At 38.5% G+C, this 22,748-nt stretch overlaps 1 protein-coding gene across 1 annotated transcript in view; it reads right to left on the bottom strand.

Annotated features, from left to right (window-relative positions):
• Positions 1-3,008: 3,008 nt before the first annotated feature.
• Positions 3,009-22,748, bottom strand: part of SRFBP1 (serum response factor binding protein 1) — a 68,719-nt gene continuing 48,979 nt past the window's right edge. The window contains exons 5-8 of the mRNA XM_050987193.1: positions 5,963-6,044; positions 4,341-5,079; positions 3,884-3,921; positions 3,009-3,256 (exon numbers count right to left, since the gene is read on the bottom strand). Of these exons, the coding sequence (XP_050843150.1) occupies positions 3,063-3,256; positions 3,884-3,921; positions 4,341-5,079; positions 5,963-6,044 (1,053 nt within the window). The 3' untranslated portion in view covers positions 3,009-3,062. The remainder of the gene's footprint in view (positions 3,257-3,883; positions 3,922-4,340; positions 5,080-5,962; positions 6,045-22,748) is intronic.

The raw sequence follows: 22,748 nt of genomic DNA on the forward strand, positions 1-22,748 counted from the left end.
CACGTACCTTCTACCCCCATTATGGGATCTCATTTTCACATTAGAACACCTGCCTCGTATCACAAAATGATCTAACAGCAGCAGATCTACCACCATTCACAAAGCAGCTCAACACTTTCACTCCAGAAAGTATTGCTGGAACTCATTTTTCATTCAAGCCCCATTTTTCCTCATCTAACAATTCCATAAAAATTGATTAAATAAATATTTATGCCTGTTTGGAAATCTACAAAATGGTCCCATCAATAATACACCCATTTGCTATTAAAAAAACCCCAACAATCACATTTAAACTAGTGATGACTATCTTAAAAGATACTGAAAAATCGGATATTGATTTGTTGGTAAGCCTGAACTGAGAAAATTGTGCACCTGAAGCAGCCTAGTAGTATCTAACAGTACATACCTGGCTAAAGACATTTCTTCTGTGGTATGGTACTGAACTGAAAAGCATAGCTCTCAACATAAAATCTAATCATCACAGAAAGAAATAACTTCCCATGTCACTACAAAAATAAATTGCTAGTACTTTGTGAGAGGTCTCTGTCCAAACAGTGCCACAGATATGATGTAAGTTAAAATCACATATATGCTGAAAATGCATGTTGTTATAATGAAGAGAAAACATTCTAAACTTTATCAACAACCTCCAGGCAAGTTCCCTGGGTTTATCAGTTCATAAACAAATTGCCCAGTTACACGTAAAAGATATTATCAAGTCTCCACCATCACTACTCATTTGTATAATGTATTAAGGCTGTGATCCAGGTGAGTCACTATGCACCAGCAGTAATCCATTAAAATATGAAGCAATGCCAGCATCCTAATCTCTCTCATTCATGTTCAGTGTATGTTATCTTTTTTCTTTTCTTTAAAGTAAAAGCTCAGAATATTTTTGAAGGAAAAAAAAAAGGGATGTTTTGATAAGTCAGGCTTCCTTCAGGGAGAATTCTGTGGCCACAAATTACAGCTGTAATAATGCACTAAGAAACTTGCTCTAATGCTAAGATAAACCAGTGCTCCTAGATCTTTTAAGCACATACAAAAAACCACTTTAGAACATTGTCTCCCTAAAGTCTTGAGGTTTTTTTCAAACTATTTGCAATCTTTAAGTTTTTGATCCTTAAACAGGGTACTCATCTGCTAAAAGAAAGGTAAGCAGAACATGAAAAACTGTTACAACTGATGACACCTACCAAAAGACATTTCTCTTGCCTTACAGTGGAAGCAGAGAAGTCACATAGCAAACCTTTGTTTGTTGTGGCATTCATCTAGGATTTATTTACTTATTTTTTCTAAAGCTTTAAAGATTAACATTTGCATCTGAAAATCTTGAAGTTTGTAGAAACCAGGTAAATGCATGGCTTTTTCTGTGAAATATAACCCTACAAAACCACAGTAAGCAAGTTTCTGTGCTTTATTTTGAAACTTTTGGCATTCAATGCTGTTCCATACGCTACAGTGAAAAAACCAGCAACAAAACCACTTTGAAATGAAAGGTGGTTTGAATTTCTCATTCCTCTGGGAGGCAATGCCATTAAAGACAGTATCACATATACTGGCATTTACTCAGTATATAGAAAAAAAGCCTAACTAAGTGAGGCAAACCATGCCTAAATATTAATACAGAACAGACCAACTCGAAGGTTTAGTCTTCAAGAACTTAACACAAGATGGGATGTGTATGATGTAGCATTATCTGTGCTTAGTCCCGGGCAAGGATCCTCATACTGCTGGCAACATTTTGCAGTCCAGGAACCTGATGGCTTTGGCTGAGACACAGAGAAAGACCAGGCTTTTTCAGACTGCAATACGTAGGAAGGCTGTCTACACCTTAAGGGATGACATATTCTACAAGTCTGCCAGGATTCAGAGATTTAAATCTGAAGAAAGGAAATTAATCAAGGATTATTAAACACCATAAGCTACAATATCACAAGATGTCGCCGAGCTGTAAAACTGGAAGCTTGAAGAGATGGATGTTGCATGATCTATCACTGCGTGCTCCCTCTGTCCTTAAAGCATCCCTTTTTGACTACTTTCAAAGATACTAGGTTAGATGGGCCTTTGGGGTGATGCAGGGCTTTCCTCAGGCATCTCAAAATGCTACATGAATAATACAGTCTAGTCATTTACAAAGTTCATTAATTGATTACGAAAGGTAACTATTTTTAAATAAACAATACTGTTAAAGATTAATTACATGTTCAGAATTTCTTTCAATTAGATAGTAGAAAAAGCACCTGAAGAAGTATTCAATGATTTTTTTGGTCATATTCTAATCAGATGAACTCCCAGTGTCAAACTGGCACTTAAAAGTCAAATGTTTCTTAGTGTACAAAGTTTTTACACATTTTTGCAGAAAGTGCAACACACATGTTGAAGAATCCAGACATAACTACCAGAACAATGTATTAAAGACACCTCTTCATTTCTTCAAACTGGCAGTATAATCAGAGGACAGAGATCACAATTTAAAAGCACAATATTTTATTCTCTCCAGAAATTTTCATATTATGCTTAAAACAGATTGACTTTTCCAGCTACCCAATACACTGAGGAATTTATGAAGTCTCTTCAAGTTTAAGAATCTTTTACTTTGTTTCAGCTGAGATGCCACAATATAGAACCTTTCTTTTGACAACCAAATTCTCATAAAAAGTACATTTTTCTACGTACAAAAAAACCCCTTCCACCCCCCCCAAAGAATCTGTCCTATTCCTACAGTGCACAAATTATGTTCCTAAAAGCCCTTTATTCACATTAGGGCACAACCCTTTATTCCTACAGGGCACAAATTATGTTCCTAAAAATCATTTATTCACATTAGGGTATATTTCATGAATAGTGGCACTACATAATGGGACTTAGGAACCAGCACCAAATGGCCACTACATTAATCAACAGACAGCATAAACAATGGATGAAACAATCTTGATATTCCATGATGGTAAATAATAGTTGCAATTTTGTCGGTTGCAAAGGATATGGACAGTATAACAAAGATGTTCAAACAGCAGCTGCAAAAATAAATTTATTTAGAACCTCCATTTACATATACTCTAGTCATCAAATTTAATCTTTTTCCCCTGGAATGCTGTAATTTGAGATGTTTGCTCCCTGCGTCGCCTGCTTGCTTCCCATGAAGGATGAAGAGGCTGCTCCAAAGGTGCTTTCTTATTGTTGCATTTAATATCCCCTGAAGCTTTTGCAAATGGTTTCTTCTTCTTGAGCATTGTTTCATTTTTAAGAAAACCTGCATGAGTACAAAACAAAACATTAACTACATCAGGAACACAGTCATCTGAATATTCACAGCCAGATTTCTTCATCTTGCACCCTGGTAAAATGCCACTCCGTAGGCTGCAGATAAGATTTATTAATATTGACTACACTCTAAATTTGTGTAGACAAACATTCAGCACAGTGTAAACTTTTTTCTTCACAATAAACCAATGACTGTTACACAATGTAACTCAATATGACTGGAATTATATCCTTAGTCCAATGAACTCCAAAATGGTACCACAGAAGATAAACTGCATAAAACATTCCATATTCAGGAGCTAGTGAAGAAATTACTTATGAGATAACGTACTAGTTACATATTACAAGTAATGCTAACTGCTCAACAGACAGAAAAGCACTTTCCAGTATAAACCTTATGTTAAGTATTTCTAATATGAGAAAACAGAAAATAGCAGACAATATCCACAGATTAAAATAAAAGCTGAACTGTTTGACCATTTCAACAACAAATGTTAAAATATGGGCCACAAACTCAAAAAGAAACAAATACATCCCATCATGAATAGACTGCAGAGGCAACAAAAATTCAAAATGCTTTTTCTCTCCTAATTTTACCAGGTTAAGTAATACATACCTGTTCTTTCCTTTTTGAGAGGCTGGTCTTTAGTATTTCTAAAAAACAAAAAGAGAAATTAAGATTTTTCAATAAAATTGTCAGATTACAAACACCAGTGAATAAAGAATCATTATCACCAAATCACTAATGGAATAACTTCAAACATAACATGCAAGCTTCTTCAATACTGCTCCACCCATGCTAATAAAGAAGTAGAAAGAGAAGTATTCAGAAGTTTTTGAATTTGCATTTAGATCTAGTTAAGAATCATAAATCAGGGCTACTGTGAATATAAAATATTGTCAAGAAAGCTTAAGAAGACTAGTGAGTAGTTTCTGTGAAAATGTTCTAAGGTTTAATGGGCTGAAATTCTCTTTGTTTAGAAAGGATTACTAGAAATCGCAACTAGAAATCATATTTCCATTGCCATGAAGGAGGGAAGGAATGGAGAACATAGCATGGGGAAGAAGCTTACCTTCTGTTCTGAGATTTCTGATTGGTGGTAGACAAAGAACTGCAGAACACTGACTCCAGCTTGCTTGCTTTCGCCTGTGACTTTCTCTCTTCCATGATTAAATCCTGTGCTGCCCTAGACACTGTGCTCTTTTCTGTTTTCATTACATTTTTCTGAACACCACCCTTTTCTTTTGTTGAAGAAAAATTATTAACTGCTGCTACTTTTTTCTTCTTTTTTACTTTTCCAATGAAGAAATCATCATTGCTGTCACTGTCAGAATCTGATGACTCATTATAAAACCTCTCCTCAGTACTATCATCAAAGTATTCCTTTTCATTGGGATGCTCTTGGTCACTATCATCAATTATTTCTTTTATTGCATTTAATTTGTTCATACTCATATTTTCTTTCCTTTTTTGATAGTCAAGTTTCTTTCCTATTTTGTTTTGAGTAACTGTTTGCATTTGTACTGCCTGAAACTGAGGCTCCTCTGGAGCACTTGCTCTCTCCATTTCCACAGTTTTCTGCTCATTTTCACTCTCACAGAGCTCTTCAACCTCTTTGTCATTTTCTACTTTCATGCCTGGTTTTGTTTTGTGTTCACATCCTTGCTGTTTTTGAGGCCGCTTACAAGCTTGGTCATCCAAGTTGTTATTGGAATGTTGTGATGATTTAGGCTGTTCTTCTGACTGATCCTTTTTCATAGGAGTGGCTTTGTCTGGGTTCTTTCTTGCATCCTTAAAAGCTTTAACAGCAGCTGTACAAGAGGCAGAAAAATATTTTGTTGCAAGTACATATGAACCATTTTTATATAATAAAACAGTTTTGCAACTTACACGCGTTGAATGGAGCATATTTTGAATGTCCTTATGAAATATTTACCAAACACATGGGACAAGAGATACCTTAGAATACAGTATCAACAAAAGTGAAGGAAAAACCCTGAAAATACTATCAATAAATACACTATGAAATTTGGGTTAAACTGTGAACTTCTCTTTAAAAAAAATAATCTGCACTGATAATCATACTCGCTTAGTGTACACTTGTACACACATTTATACTGTGTGTAAAACTGCAAACTGATATTAATTTGTTCATATATAACTAAATGGGTATTTGATATGCTGTTATTAATGAAGTAACTTTGTGACCTTACTACTCGGACTTTACCCTTTTTAACATTAATTTTAGGTGGAAAATTCCAGTTTCAAGAGAAATCCTAAATAACCAGGAAACATACCCTAAGGATTCTGAAGACAGTTTTCACAGAAAATTAAGAAAGTGATTTGTAAAACCTTTTAGGTACCTGTGAAGATCCAGTTGTAATGATCCATTTATGTTCCTATTTAATTTAGAAACACTCCATTACATCTATTTGATTTTTAGAATTCCCATTATAACCTCTGTTTGTTCAATACCCTATATCAAATAAATGTCATATTGTATACTGTCACATATAAAGCCATATAAATGGTTTGAAGTTTGTAACTTAGCTCACTGCAGCTAGTTAGGCTAATTACAGAAGCTTTTCGTTTTTGTGGGTTTCTTACTTTGGTTCATGTCAGAAATATACATGAACAAAGTAACACACCAGTAAGCAACAGATAAAATAAAAAATTCAATAAAATGTTTCATACCTTTAAGCTCAACAAATCTGGGCTTCAGGGTGGGGTGTGTTGCAAGTCTTGCCATGGCTCGCTCAGCTGCAGTACAGTTTGGCTACACAAGAAAAATTCAAGGGTATGAAGTGAACAGAACAGTCAGCTTACACAGGTCTGTGTCAGTATGCTACAATGCATACTAATATGATTCTCACCAGGAACTGAACAAGAGGAAAGCTTATGGCACTAACAAGTATTCTATTTTTCATGTATTACCATCCTTCTACATGCATTAAAATCTGCCTGCCTAAACATTGACAGAAACATAGCAGATGCACAACACGTGATATTTCTCAGGTACTGAACAGGGATAACATGATTTATGCTTTCTTTAAAGCCTAACAGACACATCGTTCACTGATTTTACATTTACTATTTTATACAAGAGCACAGAAAATAAATGAACTCACTGAATAAAGAACATCATACCGGTAGAAGGCATTCTGCTTGCAGGAATGCAAGAGCTTGCAAGAATTACAGTATTGATCCCATAAAAGCTGGCAAAATGACATAGCAGAAATTGAAGGAATACATGTAAACCAATGAAAGGCAAGGTCTAACTTGACCACAAAGACAAATAACCTTAAATTTGACGTGGTAGAATACTGGAACTCAGCAAACTGATTCAAAGAAGAAATATTCTTACTTCAATTAAAAAAAAAAAAAAAAAAAAAGAAGGAATTGCTTCTATTATGACTTTCTCTTTTACATACTGGAAATCACAGGTATGAGACATTGTAAAAGCTCTCATTTTCAGGTTCTTGCCATCACTCTGCTTGAAAAACAAAATGAAGGGTATCTAAGACTTTTTCAAAGACAGCTCTGTCATCTGTTTTTTTTTTCTGTGTGATTGTTTGTTTGTTTCCTTTTTTCTTATCTTCTTTTTTGAAAGAAGGAGAAGTAAGTTCAACAAATTTGTAAAACACAGCTTTATCAGGAAGATTTCTTAGAGCCTGCAGTAGAATTCTCTGGGAGAGAGTGGAAAAGACCTACAAAAGACATACCTTTCTCTCTTCCTCCCAGTGGTACTGCAACAGAGGATGATATTCATAAAGAACCAGACAAGTGCCCTGTGACCCAACCTGAGCTGATTTTGGTGCCATCAACTCAACAGAGCATGCTGCCTCTCCTGTCCTAAGCAACCACCACAGCAGATGGAGCCCAAGCCACAGGTGTTATCTGGTAAATACCAAGGAGTAGAAGTGGTACTGGCTCTCTCCTGGGATGGAGTTAACATGCCTCATAGTAGACAAGATGGTGCTGTGTTTTGGATTTGTGACTAAAACATTTTAGAGTTGGTAACACATCAGTGTTTTAGTTACTGCTGGGCAGTGCTTGCACAGCATCAAGGCCTTCTCTGTTGCTTGATCTGACCCAACCATAGGCAAGGAACACCCCTGGTACAGCTGATCCACATGAACCAAAATAATATCAAGTCCTTTTCAAGTCATGCTTAGCAATAAAAGCTTGAGGTAACAAAAAGGTATGGGGAAATGTTTGTGGTTATGACATTTATCTTCCCAAGTAACCATTATGTGAAGCGAAGCCCTATTCTCTGGGATGTGGCTAAACATCTGTCTGGTGAGGGGAAGGGGTGAATAAATTCCTTTTTCTCCTTTTCTTGCACACACAGCTTTGATTTCCTCCTCAAACTGTCTTTAAGACAGAAGTTTTTCTGACTTCTGTTCTTGGGATGCTCTCCCCATCCCACAGGGGTAGGATGACTGAGCAGCTGTTGGGTGCTTAGCTGCTGGCTGGGGTCAAACCACCATGATACCCAACACATCAACAATTCATGCTTAAAGCAGCTGACGTGATCCATGTAAGACTGCTCAGTGGTGAATGTTACTTGTTTGCATGTCCATTTTCTTCCAGCAGAACCATGTGACTATAAACAGTTATATAGCCAGTGCCTAAAGACAGATGGGACAATTCCCACTGACTGCTAGTGCAAGAGAGTGACTCTCAGTGCTTTGCTCTGAAGGAAACAGAGCAAAAGAAGGCACTACAAATAAACCAGAGTCAGTACTTCTAAATGCAGAAACATTTAATTGGTTTGCCAGTCATAAATCTTCTTCCTCAACCAGTGGAAAGCAAATCCCATTTTGTAATTCTTTTGCCAGTTTTAGAGCTTATAAAATATACTCTGTGGTCAGCCATATTTCAAGTTTGAAGTGTAGAGCATCTGGGAATTCTAGTACTTTCCCCTCAAGTCTCTGCTACTACAACATTATTTCTTCAGGTCAAGAAAAACTGAAAAAATGTTCTTTCTGAAGACTGTCTATAGAACTATGAACACTGGCCAGAGGGGACAGGTCAAAAGATGGGTACAATTCCAAGGGCCACAGACTGGCTTATTTCCAGGCTAGTTTAGCTGTAAAAACTCGAAATCTGAACTTTGATCCCCATGAGACAGTGCTGCATGCTGCCACCAGATTCTTGGGACAGAAAGCTCACATTTCTGAAGATCATATGATATTTTCTTTGGAGATTTTCCTATAGCTGGAAAATCTATTTCTGAACTTAATTAATACACTTTTTCCCTCAGCTACTTCCTGTGGGTTTTGAAAGAATATACCATGACGTTCAGAAAGCAGCAGCAGCTTCTGTGCAACATCTGGTGTCTTTTAATTCAAGTATTTATAGAAAGGTTTTAAGCATATACAGGCCAATCCATATGGAATAACCACATTTTTTTCCTTAGAGCAAAATACTTCAAAAACACTACTTATACTGATAGCTACCAGCTACACACAATACGATATTCACATTCCCTCAAATTTCTCATTTTTCTGTGTATGGGTTTTTTAGTTTTGCTTTGCTTTGGGGTTTTTTTGGCACAGCCAACAATCAATTTATTTTCCCTCAAGTATTTTCCAGTATATAAAATGCTTTAGAAATATAGACAATACTGAAAAACAACAAAGGAAATGCCAACTGTCTTTAAAATCAAGAACACTTTTATCCCTCCTTCCCATCCCTTGGATGTTAATTAGATACGAAAACTGTACACCTTTTTTCTGACATACTTCTGCTACTTCTTGTATTATTTTGCACTACTTATTTTTTATGCAAGAATGTGCTAGTACTTTCTACAGGAATGTTCTTCCTCCTTCAGTGTGCAACTGAGGCACTGGGAAGGGGACAAAGCAACTGAGCAGTGTATAGTCACACTCTGCAGGGAGAAATTTTAAGTTACTGTGCTGGTTAAGGCTGGGATAGAGCTGTGAATTTCCTTCACAGTGGTCCTGGGATGGGGCTGTGTTTTAGATTTGTGCTGAACACAGGGTTGATAACATAGAGATGTTTTTGTTATTGTTGAACAGGGCTTACACAGAGCCAAGGCCTCTTCCGCTGTTTGTACTTCCACACTGGCAAGGAAGTTGGGGGTGCATGAGAGGTTGGGAGGAGACACAGCCGGGACAGGTAACCCAAACTGACCAAAGGGATTTCCAGACCATCTAACATCATGGTAAGTACATGAAGTGGGGGGTAAAAGGAGGAATGGGGGGGACATTTGGAGTGATGGCGGTTGTTTTTCCAAATGACTGTCACATCTGATAGGGCCCTGCTCTCCTGGAGAGAGCTAAACCTGACCTGCCTGGCATAGGAAGCACTGCATTCATTCCTTGTTTTGCTTTCCTAGTGTGCACAGCTTTTGCTTTCTATATTAAAGTGTCTTTATCTTAGCCCGTGAGTTTTCTACGTTTTATCCTTCAAATTCTCTCCCTAATCCTGCTGGTGCAGGAGTGAGTGAGCATTTGCTTGGCACTTGCTGTTGGTTACAGTTAAACCACCTGAAGACAGTCTCCTCTAAAATTCTATCTTGGTAAATAATGCATTATTTCTGTAAATAATACTAAAAACATCTATTATCAAACACACATGTAAGCCATAAGAGAGCCATAAGAGAAACCATAAGAGAGACAAACTTGGTAAAAAGTGGCAATGACTGTGAAGAGAATGGAGACTACCAATGTGCGAAGATAAAAGCAGATTCACAATGCAAGTTCTGAGATGTGCTGGAACAGGTCAGAAGCTTGGAATGGCTCTGAGAGCTGGCACCACAAGGTAAAAAGAAGGAGCAGTGTGATGTAAACATCAGGCAGAAGCTGTGTGGATAGAACTTGTTTCATACAATGCAGGTAAATAAAGTGAGAATGAGAAAGTGAGTGTCTCAAGGCAGATGGGATTCCAGGAGCTGTATGGTATGCCTTGGTAGTAAGCCTGAGACAGTAGAGCTTCAGAATGAATTAAAGGGCAGAAACCTGTGATCAGTCTGAGAACATGAAATGTAGACTTTTGACCATTGCTATATTCTGAACCATCTTTCTGTTCCAAGACTACTTTTGTCTGTACCCTCTTTGCTATAGTTATAACCAATAATATGAAAGAGGTAATATTCTGTTCTTCAACTCACTTTTGCACAAAAGAGAACTGCCTCATCAGATCTCATCAGAAACAATACTGTTATTAGAAGCATATACTACTATAAGGACAACAACTAGAGTTTCACCTGTGTGAGAGTGCTACCAAACTGGTAATACTTTGTGGCTCTGATTTTTCATTATTTAGTCAGTTCTTTAAAACAATTACATTCAAATTGAGAGACAGTAAGAAACCCCACTGGTAAGTAAGCTGTACATGGAAAAAACATGACACAGAAACCAACCTTGGGGAATATCATACTAGTTTTTAAACTATCTAGAAGTGCAGTTTTGTGGTATTGTCCACAAGGGTCCCAGGACGAGGGAAGAGACGAGAAAGTTGACTCCATGTATCAGAAGCTTGATTTATTATTTTATGATAGATAATATATTAAAACTATACTAAAAGAAAAGAGGAAAGGATTTCATCAGAAGGCTAAGCTAAGAATAGAAAAGGAATAACAAAGGCTTGTCTCTGCCTGAGACCATCTGGACAGGTGATCTGTGATTGGCCCGTAATTGGAAACAGCCAGATGAGACCAATCACAGATTCCCCCTGTTGCATTCCACAGCAGCAGATAAGAATTGTTTACAAGTTGTTCCTGAGGCCTCTCAGCTTCTCAGGAGGGGAAAAATCCTAAGGAAAGGATTTTTCATAAACATGTCGGTGACACAGTTTAATTTCAAATGTTAACAACACCCTGAATGTAAGATAAAGGAAAAAAAAAAGGGTCAATACTAACTAGAGTAAGCATAAAAAAGGTAATACCCAATTCTGGGCCAAAAAAGATGTCATTGCAATACCCTTTATTAGCAGCTTGGGAGTAGACCTCTCTATTAAAACATAGCACAAAGCAACCAAACAACTAGAACACCTGTTAATCCACACATTCTTTACAAAACTCTGAGTAGTTACAGCTGTCCTTCAGAACAGCAGATGTGATTAATGTGAAGTCACAGGGTGGCTGAAGGTGCCAAATCATGGCTGTCACCCATGTCTATACCATGACCTCATACTACTTTGGAACAAGACTTGACAGAAGTTACTTTCTGACTGTGAAGCTCAGCTAGTTCTCCCTCTTGCTTTATGTCTGTAAGGCATACAGCATGTGATCTGTGGCCATTAGACATGGTGAAGATTTTTGCATGGGAAGCAACTAGTAAACGGTATCACTCATGGCAGCATTGACGTCTCAGCTCCTGACAGCAAGGGGCTGGCAGTTGACTGTCTCTCACATTAATGATGACAAATTATTTATTCATCATCTGCCAAAACTTCTCATTTTTATAAGAATCTACTACTTTGATTTCACTCAAGCTTTAAGTATTTTCAAAACGATTGCACAGGTATTATAAAGTAGCAATTATAAAAGCTTGATAGCATGACAGGTGAGAAGTTTTTAAAGAAATAAATTCGTTATGGATCTCAGGAAATTGTCCAAGTTTCAGTAGATTTTTTTTTTAATTGGACAATATACAATTTTTAAAACAGGCTGATGAAAAATTTCCTTTTGAAGATAAAAAAATGTCTTAACAGATCTAAAACCTTTGCAAAAACTCATCAAGACAATGTTCTGTGAAAGAACTACAAAATTAAAACTGAGCAACTTCTTACAAAACACCAAGATACAGAAGAAAATTTGTTTATTATTCTTTTCAATGCTTGCCACAATTTATATTAATTTACATTGTTTTCTTTTATCATGGTAATTCAGCCATGAAAGTATCTGGATATTTACTTTATTTATCTTGAAAGCCATGGTGGGTCAACCTTGGCTGGACGCCAGGTGCCCAGTGAAGCTGTTTTTATCATTCCCCTTCTCAGCAGAACAAGGAAGAGAAAATACAATGAAGGACTCATGGGTCAAGATGTGGACAGGGAGATATCACTAACCAAGTACCACAATGGGCAAAACAGACTCAGCTTGGGGAAGTAATAATTTATTGCCAATCAAATAAGAATAGGGTAGTGACATCTAAAAGCTAAATCTTAAACACCTTCCCTCCACTCCTCCCTTCTTCCCAGGTTCAATTTCACTTGCCTTTTCTCTACCTCCTCCACCCCAGTGGCACAGGGAGACAAGTAATGGGGGGCCTTGGGTCAGTTCACATATGGTCTCTGCTGCTCCTTCCTCAGCTCCAGTGTCTGAAGCACCTCCTTCCCTTCTTTCTTCCACTTATTCTCACTCCTCTGTTCCCTGGCTGCAGTTGCTCCTGTGCATTCCCGCCCGCCCCCATTCCTTTTTAACTCTGTTATCCCAGAGGTGCTGCCACGATCGCTGAAGGGCTCAGCCTTGGCCAGTGGTGGGTCCATCCTGGAGATGGATGGCATTGGCTCCATTAGACACAGGGCAAGCTTCTGGTCCCATCTCACAGAATACACCCCTATAGCCAACCCACTTACCAAAGTCTTGCCATGCAAACCCAGCACAAAACATTATGAAGAACATTATGAAACTGAAGACATGGGGTACTTGGCAGTATGCACAATCTTTTTGCTTATATGTAAAACTGCACACAGTAGAAGGCAGAAGTCTGGAAAATCTATCTGAGCTTGGGCTGCCAGCAGCAGCACCAACCCAACTCATTACTGCCTACCACAGACTCTTGAATCCAGCACCAGGAAACAGCATGAGATGCTTCTAAATACTATCAAGGTACTTACATTGCTGTAATTTTATTTGAATGTCTGGACCAAAGCTACCCTTTTCCAATAGATTTGGTCACTTAGATTCACATTCCTTTCCACATTAAGTTCGTCTTGTCTTGTTTTTTGGCTTGTCTAAAGAGAAGTCTGATGTTTCTATCATTCCTCCTCTTCTTTTAAATAGGAAGGTCCAAATAGGTCATCGATTCAAACAAAAATATTATTTGCTGTTCTTCACTACATGCATGATAAAAAGTACCTACTATCTAAACATTTTAAGATGTTCACAACAGGCTCTTTAAAAAGCCTAGCACTCTGCAAATGTCAGATGACCATATTTAATATGAGTATAAAAGAGTCAATAAAGTTTCTTTGGACTAACCTGTCACAATTAACTTAGCCAGGCAAAGAAGTGTGATGTAAATGCTTATTTTTCAGATTTGGAAATGGTCAAAGAAAAGTGGAGTCTTTCATCCCAAACTATCAGAGAGATCTACAGCAGAGCTTGGCATAAACCCCAGACCTGCCCAAGTACAAGGCTAGTGAGGCTAGGTGTCTATAATCATCTCAATTTGGCATCCCACACAAACAATGTGCACATTAAAAAACCAAACAAACAACTTCTTAAGGTTATGAAAGAGGACATAAAGTGAGCTCTGTGACAACTCCTCCCTGAGTTGTGATGGTCTAATTCATATGAACACTGAAACCACTGCTGGCCTTTAAGAAAACCTCGGAGAATGCTGAACATTATTTTATGCTATAGAAAACTATGTACAAATTCCAAGTGGAAAACAGATGTGAAGGGAGTGCTCCCTAAGTCAGAGTCTAAAAAAATTAAATAATTTAAATTGTACATCCAGGACAATTGACCAGGATAAAATACATGCAGTTCTAACTTATACAAATGTAAAATCAAACACATAAAGTATAAGTGTAAACTCTACATGGTTTTGGCTTATTTTAATATATAGTTTTCTATAAACTATATGCCTTTCATATTTTTTTGACATTTGAACTGTTTGGGCACAGTATTGCTATAAAATATATGCACCATGCCAAACTGCATAAACAATTTTGGGGGAGAGCATAGATGGCACTAAAAAAACCTACCCAAACACCACATAAGAAAACCAAGCAAACATTCCATCTCAAAAAGCCAAGAGACAATCACATTGAGAGATTAAATGGTAAAGCAAACTAAGATTAAATAGAAACCCTGAAAGAAAATATGTACTTCAGGGGGAATAGAAACAAAATACCTCCTGGATAACAGGCAGTAGCTGTGACAAAGAGAAAGTTCTTTGCCACAAAATTCACACAGACTTAGAAAAAGAAAATGAAAATTTGGAGAAAAACATCATAAACAAATTAGTTGGACGCCAATTATATATCAGATCTGAAAACACAACTGACTTTTACAAAAAAGTAAAGTTGAGATCATTTCTTTTAACTGGCCATCTTGAATGAGGGTCTGAAAAATTAAAACAGGCAATCGTCTGAATAGAGAGTAAAGCTAGGTAATATAAAAAGTAAACATGAAATTTTTTTTTGGAAAAATATTAAAAATTGATTATTTATACTTCTTTGTTATAGAAAAGAGAGTCGATACACAAAGGAGACCAACAACATTTAGGCAGTGCTGTAAAACAATCAGTAAACAGAATTCTCTGGCTTCACTTTAAGGAGAATGCATCTGAACTCCCATGAGTAAGCTGTGCACCATGGGCTTGTCCAAAGACTGAGTGGAGCTCATGGTAGCAACTAAATTGGTGATACAAGGATGAGCTCTGTATTATTAAAACTATTATAATGAACCAAAAAGTTCAAAATATTCTGTCTTGGATGAATCAAAGAACTTTCAGAACTGATATATTCACAACTCTCCCTATGACATCAATATGCTGACAAAACTGTGTACCAAACTATCAGGGATGTAATCTTGAGATACCCTTAAAATATTTTACTTTAAAACAGATGCTCAAACCTCAAACTATAACTATTCAGTTGCAGCCTGATACTGTACCATAAGTATAAGCACATATGAACTTAAGTTTATAGCAGAGAAAGTAGATGTAGTTGAGCTCTTAAAATTTAAAACAGATGTAATGCTTTAAAACTAGCTAACATTTCAAAAAGAAGTGCCATTTTAATCAGGCATATTTCAGATAATTTATAGCATAAAGGAAAAAAAATTATCCCTGTGGACAAATCTTGCTCAGACCTTTACAATTGCAAGCATTACTACCAGGGAACACACCTACATATAATTAAAGTATTGTCAAGTTAAATGTCTTCAGATAAAACTCTCTGGAGAGATGCACTTCTGTTCAAAGCACCGTTGAAGGAACTAAGAGAGAGGGAAATGGAGGCACAGATGACTTAAAAGACTTCACAAGTACTGCACACACTAACCAGGGTTAGGCCATCTTATAATATGTTACTCAAGACAGCATTTCTTGGCATGCCACATTGCAATTTGTGTGCATGATTGAAACCAGATTTTTTTAATAATATATATATGTCTTTCAGACTTTTTCTGAAAAAGACAATGGAAATACAAGTTCAGTTCACTGAAAAACTATTAAAACATCAGAGATAAACATGCCAGTTCTCTGGCACCAAAATGTAGATTTTCCATCATTAAGTCTATTGACTTAATGCATTCGAGACCAACTTTAAAGATAAACACACAGATACACACATAATCCCTGGTATCACTTGAGCACATCAGCAGGGAATGATGTAAAATACATGGCAATCCTGGGTGATCACATTTTATAGCTGGTATTTCACTATATGACACACAGAACCTTTATGCTCAGAGGCCCTTGGGCATCTTCTAGGCTATTACATTTTTATTACCTAACTCTTGCATGCTGTTTCCCTGGTGCAACTCCAATCACTTGGCAGTTAAGTGAATTCCAAAACCAAGAGAAAACAGATCATCAACACTATAAACGTAATGTTGTTATATTTCCATTAAGTCACTAGTTACCTCCAGGTTCCAATACTTTGTCTTACCTACCAATATTGCCAGAGAGGTGCAATGTGCTATAAACTTATGCTGTCATTTTACCAAGCTAAAACCTTTTCACATGGATGGTCTTAGCAGCTATGTTCATTGGCACCCCAATATGTGAGAATTTTTTTAAAGTGAATCCAATAATTCAGGAACATCTTCTACAGTTTCAGGCAATGGTGGCTCTTTTCTTTTCCAGTGTTAGCAACAGATGATGGGCTTCCTAATGAGTTGAATGAGCCTGCTTAATTCCATAACTTTTGTTTTACTTTTTTGATTTTTCTAAGTATCAATTTCCTAGTGCTTAGTTGGACATTTTAAAAACTTACCTGGATAGCAGAGATGGGAAGAAATCAGAAAAATGTATTTTTACATTATATATATAATGAAAAACTGATAGAGTTTCATTTGCAAAAATAAAAGGAGCATAAGAACCAGCAGCTGGTTTTCATTTTCAGAAATATCAGGAATGTCAGATTTTTTTTTTATTTTGCAATGCAATTCTGAATCACACAACAAAGCAATATACAGAAAGAGTTTTTCCTTGTTAATAATGCACATGGAACTGTTAGTCTTTAACATAAGTAATCACACTTGTTTATATAACATTAAAGACATCTTAACACTTAAAATTTTCTAAGCAAGTAACCAAAATAATGTTTAAACTCATGTAAATACTACCTTATGTGGTCTCCTTGCACTTTACTTCTAGACAGGAGTGCATTCACTTGGCATACTACCATAGAGTCCCAACTCTATTGTGCTTCTCAAAGCAAGATCAAGACATAATAAACTATGGCCATTTTCCCCTCCAGGATTCACTGATTTCTCACATTCACAAAAACAGAAAAAAGCCTTCCTGCTGGAAGTTAAATCTCTTAAAACCAGCTACAGGAAGCTTGGTTGAAATTGCTCAATGAGTATCTATTCCCAGAGGATTTTAAGATAGATGACAAGACAGAGGAAATATTTTCCTTTGTCATTTGGTTGCACAAATCCATCATCCTACTCCTTCATATGGATCAAATTTACGAACTGATTACTTTGCCTATAAATAATATACAATGTAAAGATTCTGACTTTCTGTTCAAAAGGATTAAGAGTAACTGAAAACACTGACTCTTATTATCTGTCCTAAAGTTGTAGCTTCTCTAGTCTCCTTGAACATTTTCAATGTTCAATGTTTTCAATGTTCAGTCTCCTTGAACATTTTCTGTTCACCATTACCATTCTCTCTGGGGCCTGTAATACATAAGTGGTATCAAACTTTTGTTACAGTTGGAACTTCCACTCAAAACATTTCTGAGTGCCTTTTTTTTTTTTTCCTGGTAATACCTTTGAGCTGTTAAACTACAGTGCTTCACAGAAAAGTACCACTCTCATGTGTGTACATCACATCCCATTATCCCTGTAAATTGCATTAAGTATCTTGAAGAAGTGGTGGAAGGAGGGCATCTATATTGTCTGTAATCATGTTACATGTCAGGAATTCTAGTTCCCTGCCATTATTGTTTTCAGTGCAAGGGTTAATACTGAAGCATTCATAATTAACCCTCTTTCCCGGTACCTTAGTATTGGAGGTGTCAATCAGCTGTCACTGGAGTCAGTCTGATTTAACTTTGTTACTTGTTGGATCAAGCTGTTCTGTCCCTGGCCTGTAAGAGACATCCTCAAAAGCAGCCACATGCTCCCTGTGTGTAACATCACTGTTAGTATGATGTTCCTCCATGCATATAACCTTCCCTGTGCTTTTAAATATTCCTTTATTTCCTTTAAAATTTTTAATGCTGAGAGCCCAGTGCAATAATGATTATGCTGCAGGTCATCTTTCATGTCAACTTTTCCTGGCCCCAAACACACTACAAATATCTAAGTGTCTAATTTTTATACCATACACTTATCTAGGCACTGATATTCTGCCTCATAGGAATTGTATGCAAGTCTGGGCAATCTTGAGAAGAAGATTGTGGCCATCAGTAACCTGGACTTCCTTTGTTAAAACAAACAAACAAACAAACAAAAAACTCAAAACCCACCAAAACAACAAAACCCAAATCAAACCAAACAGTTGCCAAATCAACCACAGTACCCTGAGAACCTCTTTTTATGCAAATTTTCTGTATTTTCTTCAAGGAAAGCACAGAAACTAGACTACTTCTAATATTCTCCTCTATAATTTCTGTGACAGCTCATATTCCAATAGATACTGATCACATATCACTCAAATACTCATTTAAAATAGGAATGAGAGTTGTGAACTGCTTGTCTTTTGTGAGTGTTGTAACATAAAACCTTCTGTGACTAAAGAAGTACAGCCATGTACATGTGCAGCATCATGCATCACAACACCACTGCCACAGGCATATCTGACTAACAGCACTGTTCTTCCCATCCTGCTTTTCATCCATTATAACCTCATTTTGTTTGAATTACCTGGGGATCCAAGCCAAGTCTCACTCACAAAAATGTGAACCAACTTCCTTTGAGCTTTACTAACTGCGATATGCTTGCCCACATTCTGGTCTGGCACATCAAATAAGTGAAATGAGCACATTAAAATCAAAGGCAATCACACCACTTCTGAGTCTAGGGAAAAGACTGTACTTTAGCAAATTTGAACTTTCAGCCAGGCAACAAAATTAAGAAATACAGCCTCACAGGATTGCAAATGAGTGGTAGAAAGATTCTTGGACTAGCAATTTAAAATCTGAAAGAAGACAGCCCTTTTGTGTCAGAGATACACAATATCTCTGTGAAACACTGCCAAAGTTACTAGCAGCTTATTTAGATACTGAACTTAGAAGAAGACTCCTTCCAGAATGAACAAAATCAAAGTTGAGGTTTAACTGAGCTCATTGCAATTACTACTCTGTATGTTGAAGATGATGCTAGCTTTGGTCTAGCCTACCTCCTTGCTCTCGCAGCGGCACTATAGTGGAGTGTGTACGGCAGCCTGGTCGGAATGTGAAGGGGCAACTAGAGAAGATGGGTAAGGTGGCAGTGACATGGACAGAACTCAGCACAACTCTGTACTCTCCCACTGGAAGCCTGGGGAGGGATTGATACTGGCTAGGCTAGCAGACATATGGCCAATTGCAAAGCAAAGTAGGTGGAAAGAAGACTGGAGAGAGATTTGTCAAAAATTGGCAGACTTCATTTATACTGACATAAAATTCCAGTTGCAGCCACAGAAATGGATTCTAGGCTCCAAAATACAGCCTGGTATACATAAAGGCCATGCTAAACAGCTTGGAGTTCAAGTGATCAAATTTGGAAGATGAGGAACTTTCAGGAAAAGAAGACAAAGAACAATCAGTTACACAGAGGAAGTATTTACATCTAAATGTCATATTCATCAATAAATGCAAAATTCTTCATTTCATCAGTGGTCTTCAGAAGATCACAGACATTCCTGTTTAAGAATAACATATGGTGTTTGACATGGAAAATTCTCAGGAAACCGTGGCTTCATACATTTAGTGTAACTTCCATTGAAACTGAGTAAAAATACTAAGGACAAAAAGAATCAAACTCTGTAACACTGATGCCCAGCATAAAGACAATTATCTTAGTCTGTAATGCAGAAAATTGTAACATTAAATGAATGCAACATATTTCCAAAAAATATAACATGTTGACAGATGCATCTATTAAAGACAGAAAAGTCTAGCTGACACCTAATATGCAAATTAGTATCTATTGTTTCTGTCCTAGGGTGACTGTTATCCCCATTCGTGTGTATGTAATTTATGCTGGATATTATGTTCTGTGCCTTTAAGACTGGCAGAGTGAGAGTTTTGTTTTGGGCCTCTTATCAGCCACTCGGCGGGACATACAGATAGCACCAGTGCATGTTGCGGCTTTTTTGCTTTTTGCCCTGCTTTTTGCTTTCGCTCTTGCTTCTGCTTCGCTTCTGCTTTGCTTGCTCTTGCTTTTTTCCCCCCTTCTCATTAGTTACTTTAGCTAAACAGTCCAAATTCCTTTCTGGACTGTTCCCCCCACCCCGTTGGACCTGCTGACTGCTCTGGACTGGGATTTAGAACACCGGAGAGAGAGTTTACACCTTGTGGCTGCAGCAGCTGCCTCAGCGCCGGAGGGACTGATAACAGCAAACAACCCCCAGGAGAGACTTTCTGAATTTGTCATCTTTCTCAGAGTAGTGGAAGAGTGGTGTAATCCGGTATTGTTCATTGAGTGTGCTGGGGGGTGCTGTGCTTGTCAAATAAACAGGTTCTTTCCACTTCTCTCCGAGGAATTCTTCCCGAACCAGTTGGGGGAGGGGCCGTGTGGGTTTGCTTTTGGAGAAGCCCTTTTTGGGGATTCTCTCCCAAATTTGCCCTAAACCAGGACAATTGTGGCGCCCAGAGTGTGGGGCTCGAGAAAGAGTGGAGAAACCCTGTTTTGAGTGCATTTTGGTTACCATTATTCTGTGTCAGTATAAAGCAGTTAATAGCCATGCTTTTTGAATTCATAATGTCTATTGGGGTGAAGGCTTGCATGCATTTCTGGTCCCTAAGGCTTTTTGAGATCTTAATACCTCTATGGTCCCTTGGTTTATGTTCTTATCCAGAAATAGCTCTTGTATTGTCCCTAATACGTAGCTTTTACAGCAGAAGGGTAGTGACCAGAATAGCTATCCTGCTGGGCTTGGTAGTAATAGCTTGTAAGAAGTTTATAAACATGCTGGGGTCTGCTCCAGGTGTGAATGGTTCGTGGCTATGGTTATGCATCCAGATTGTTAGAGGAAGAGCAGGGGGTGAGGCTTTTCAGCCTTTGCTTTCCTTCTCCTCTGAATCTGTTACATCACTATTGGAGAATGTTCAGTTTCCCCTGAATGTTAAAGAGACCATCTTTCTGGGATTCAGTCTGGTAAGCTTCCTCTACACAGTCTGCTGCATCTCTAGAATGAGGGCTGAGATTTCTAGACGGGCTGATGAGATCCCTGACTCAGGAATAGACCCAGGTGTGGAAAATCCTAAGTGGTGTGGGAAATGGGAGAATATGGGCCAAATCCTGAAGGAATTCTCTGACCCTATAGTCTGGGACTTTCCCCATGAACAAATTCAGAACCCAGTTGAGGTGGGGAAATATCTGAAAGAGAAGTACCAGGATGACCCTAAAGAGAAAAAGATCATTGCAGTGAGCTGGGCCTTGGCATATGCTTATCGCACGTTGCTAGATACGGTTGGCCAGCAGACAGAGGCAGGGGGGCAGGGAGACAAACAGCAGCTATAGTCCTAGCCAGCAAACCAGGCTCACGCACTGCATGTGAGCCTAAGCCAGCAGCTAAACCAATGGCTGTTGCTACTAGCACTAGAAGCGGGAAATGCACAGGCAAGACCAATCGACCAGTGGATGATGATGAGGATGATGCAGGAGAAGGACCCTCAGTGCCTCCTGATGTAAAATCAGAAGTCAAAGCAGCAGGTGCCAGACCAGAAGCCAATATGGAGTCCTTTTCCCTGAAGGACCTCTGTGGCCTAAGGAAGGATTACACCCGGCGACCCGATGAATCCATAATTAGTTGGTTAGTCTGTCTCTGGGATGCTGCAGGCGAGGCCACAATTCTGGATGGCACTGAAGCCAGGCATTTGGGATCCCTGTCACATGATCCTGTTATCGACCAAGGAATGATGAGGGGGGTTAATCCTCACAGCCTCTGAGCACGGGTCTTGGACAGTGTTGCACAAAGATATCTGCGTGCAGATGATCTTTATATGCAGCAGACCCAATGGAAAACCATAGAGCAAGGGATCCAACGCTTGAGAGAAATGGCAGTGGCAGAGATTATCTTCTCAGATGACGTAACAACTAGGAACCCAGACTTGGTACCATGCACGTCTGTGATGTGGCGGAAACTTGTACAACTCGGGCCACATGAATATGCTTCTGCCTTAGCCATAATGAAGCGGGATGAGAGGGATGAGACCGTGCTGGATATGGCGAAGAAGCTCCGAGCATATGCAGACGCTGTGCATGGCCCAACACATGCCAGGATCGCAGCAGTGGAAACACGTCTGCAGAAGTTAGAGGATAAGATAGAGGAGAATCACAAGAAGCTCAGAGAGGAGATTAAAGAAGACCTCCAAATCTCAGCAGTACAGATCAGAGGTTCTGGTACCCAATACAGATGTTCTCCAGATGGAGAGAGAAGGTACACCCCACGAGCTGAGCTGTGGTTCTTCCTGAGTGATTGTGAAGAAAACATGTGGAGATGGGATGGGAAATCTACTGCTGCTCTGGCACGACGGGTACGTGAATTGAAGGAAGGCAGGACTCAGAGAGGGAGTTCCACCAAGAGGGAAGCAGCTCCAGTTGCCCGTAGCCGAACTGCCAGATATGATGATGATATGTCTGATCCCCTTGAAGGAACATCCAAGACATATGCCCAGGGAAAGAAGGATGACCAGGCTTAGAGGGGCCTTGCCTCTAGCCAGGTAGAGGCTAGGGAAAATCGTGTTTTTTGGACTGTGTGGATTCGTTGGCCTGGCACATCTGAACCACAAGAATACAAAGCTTTGGTTGACACTGGCACACAATGTATATTAATCCCATCGAGACATGTGGGGACAGAGTCTGTTTCTATTGTCGGCGTGACAGGGGGATCCCAGGATTTCACCTTGGTGGAAGCGGATGTGAGCCTGACGGGAAATGAGTGGAAGAAAC

Source organism: Serinus canaria, chromosome Z (assembly GCF_022539315.1).
Source record: "Serinus canaria isolate serCan28SL12 chromosome Z, serCan2020, whole genome shotgun sequence".
Classification (NCBI taxonomy): domain Eukaryota; kingdom Metazoa; phylum Chordata; class Aves; order Passeriformes; family Fringillidae; genus Serinus; species Serinus canaria.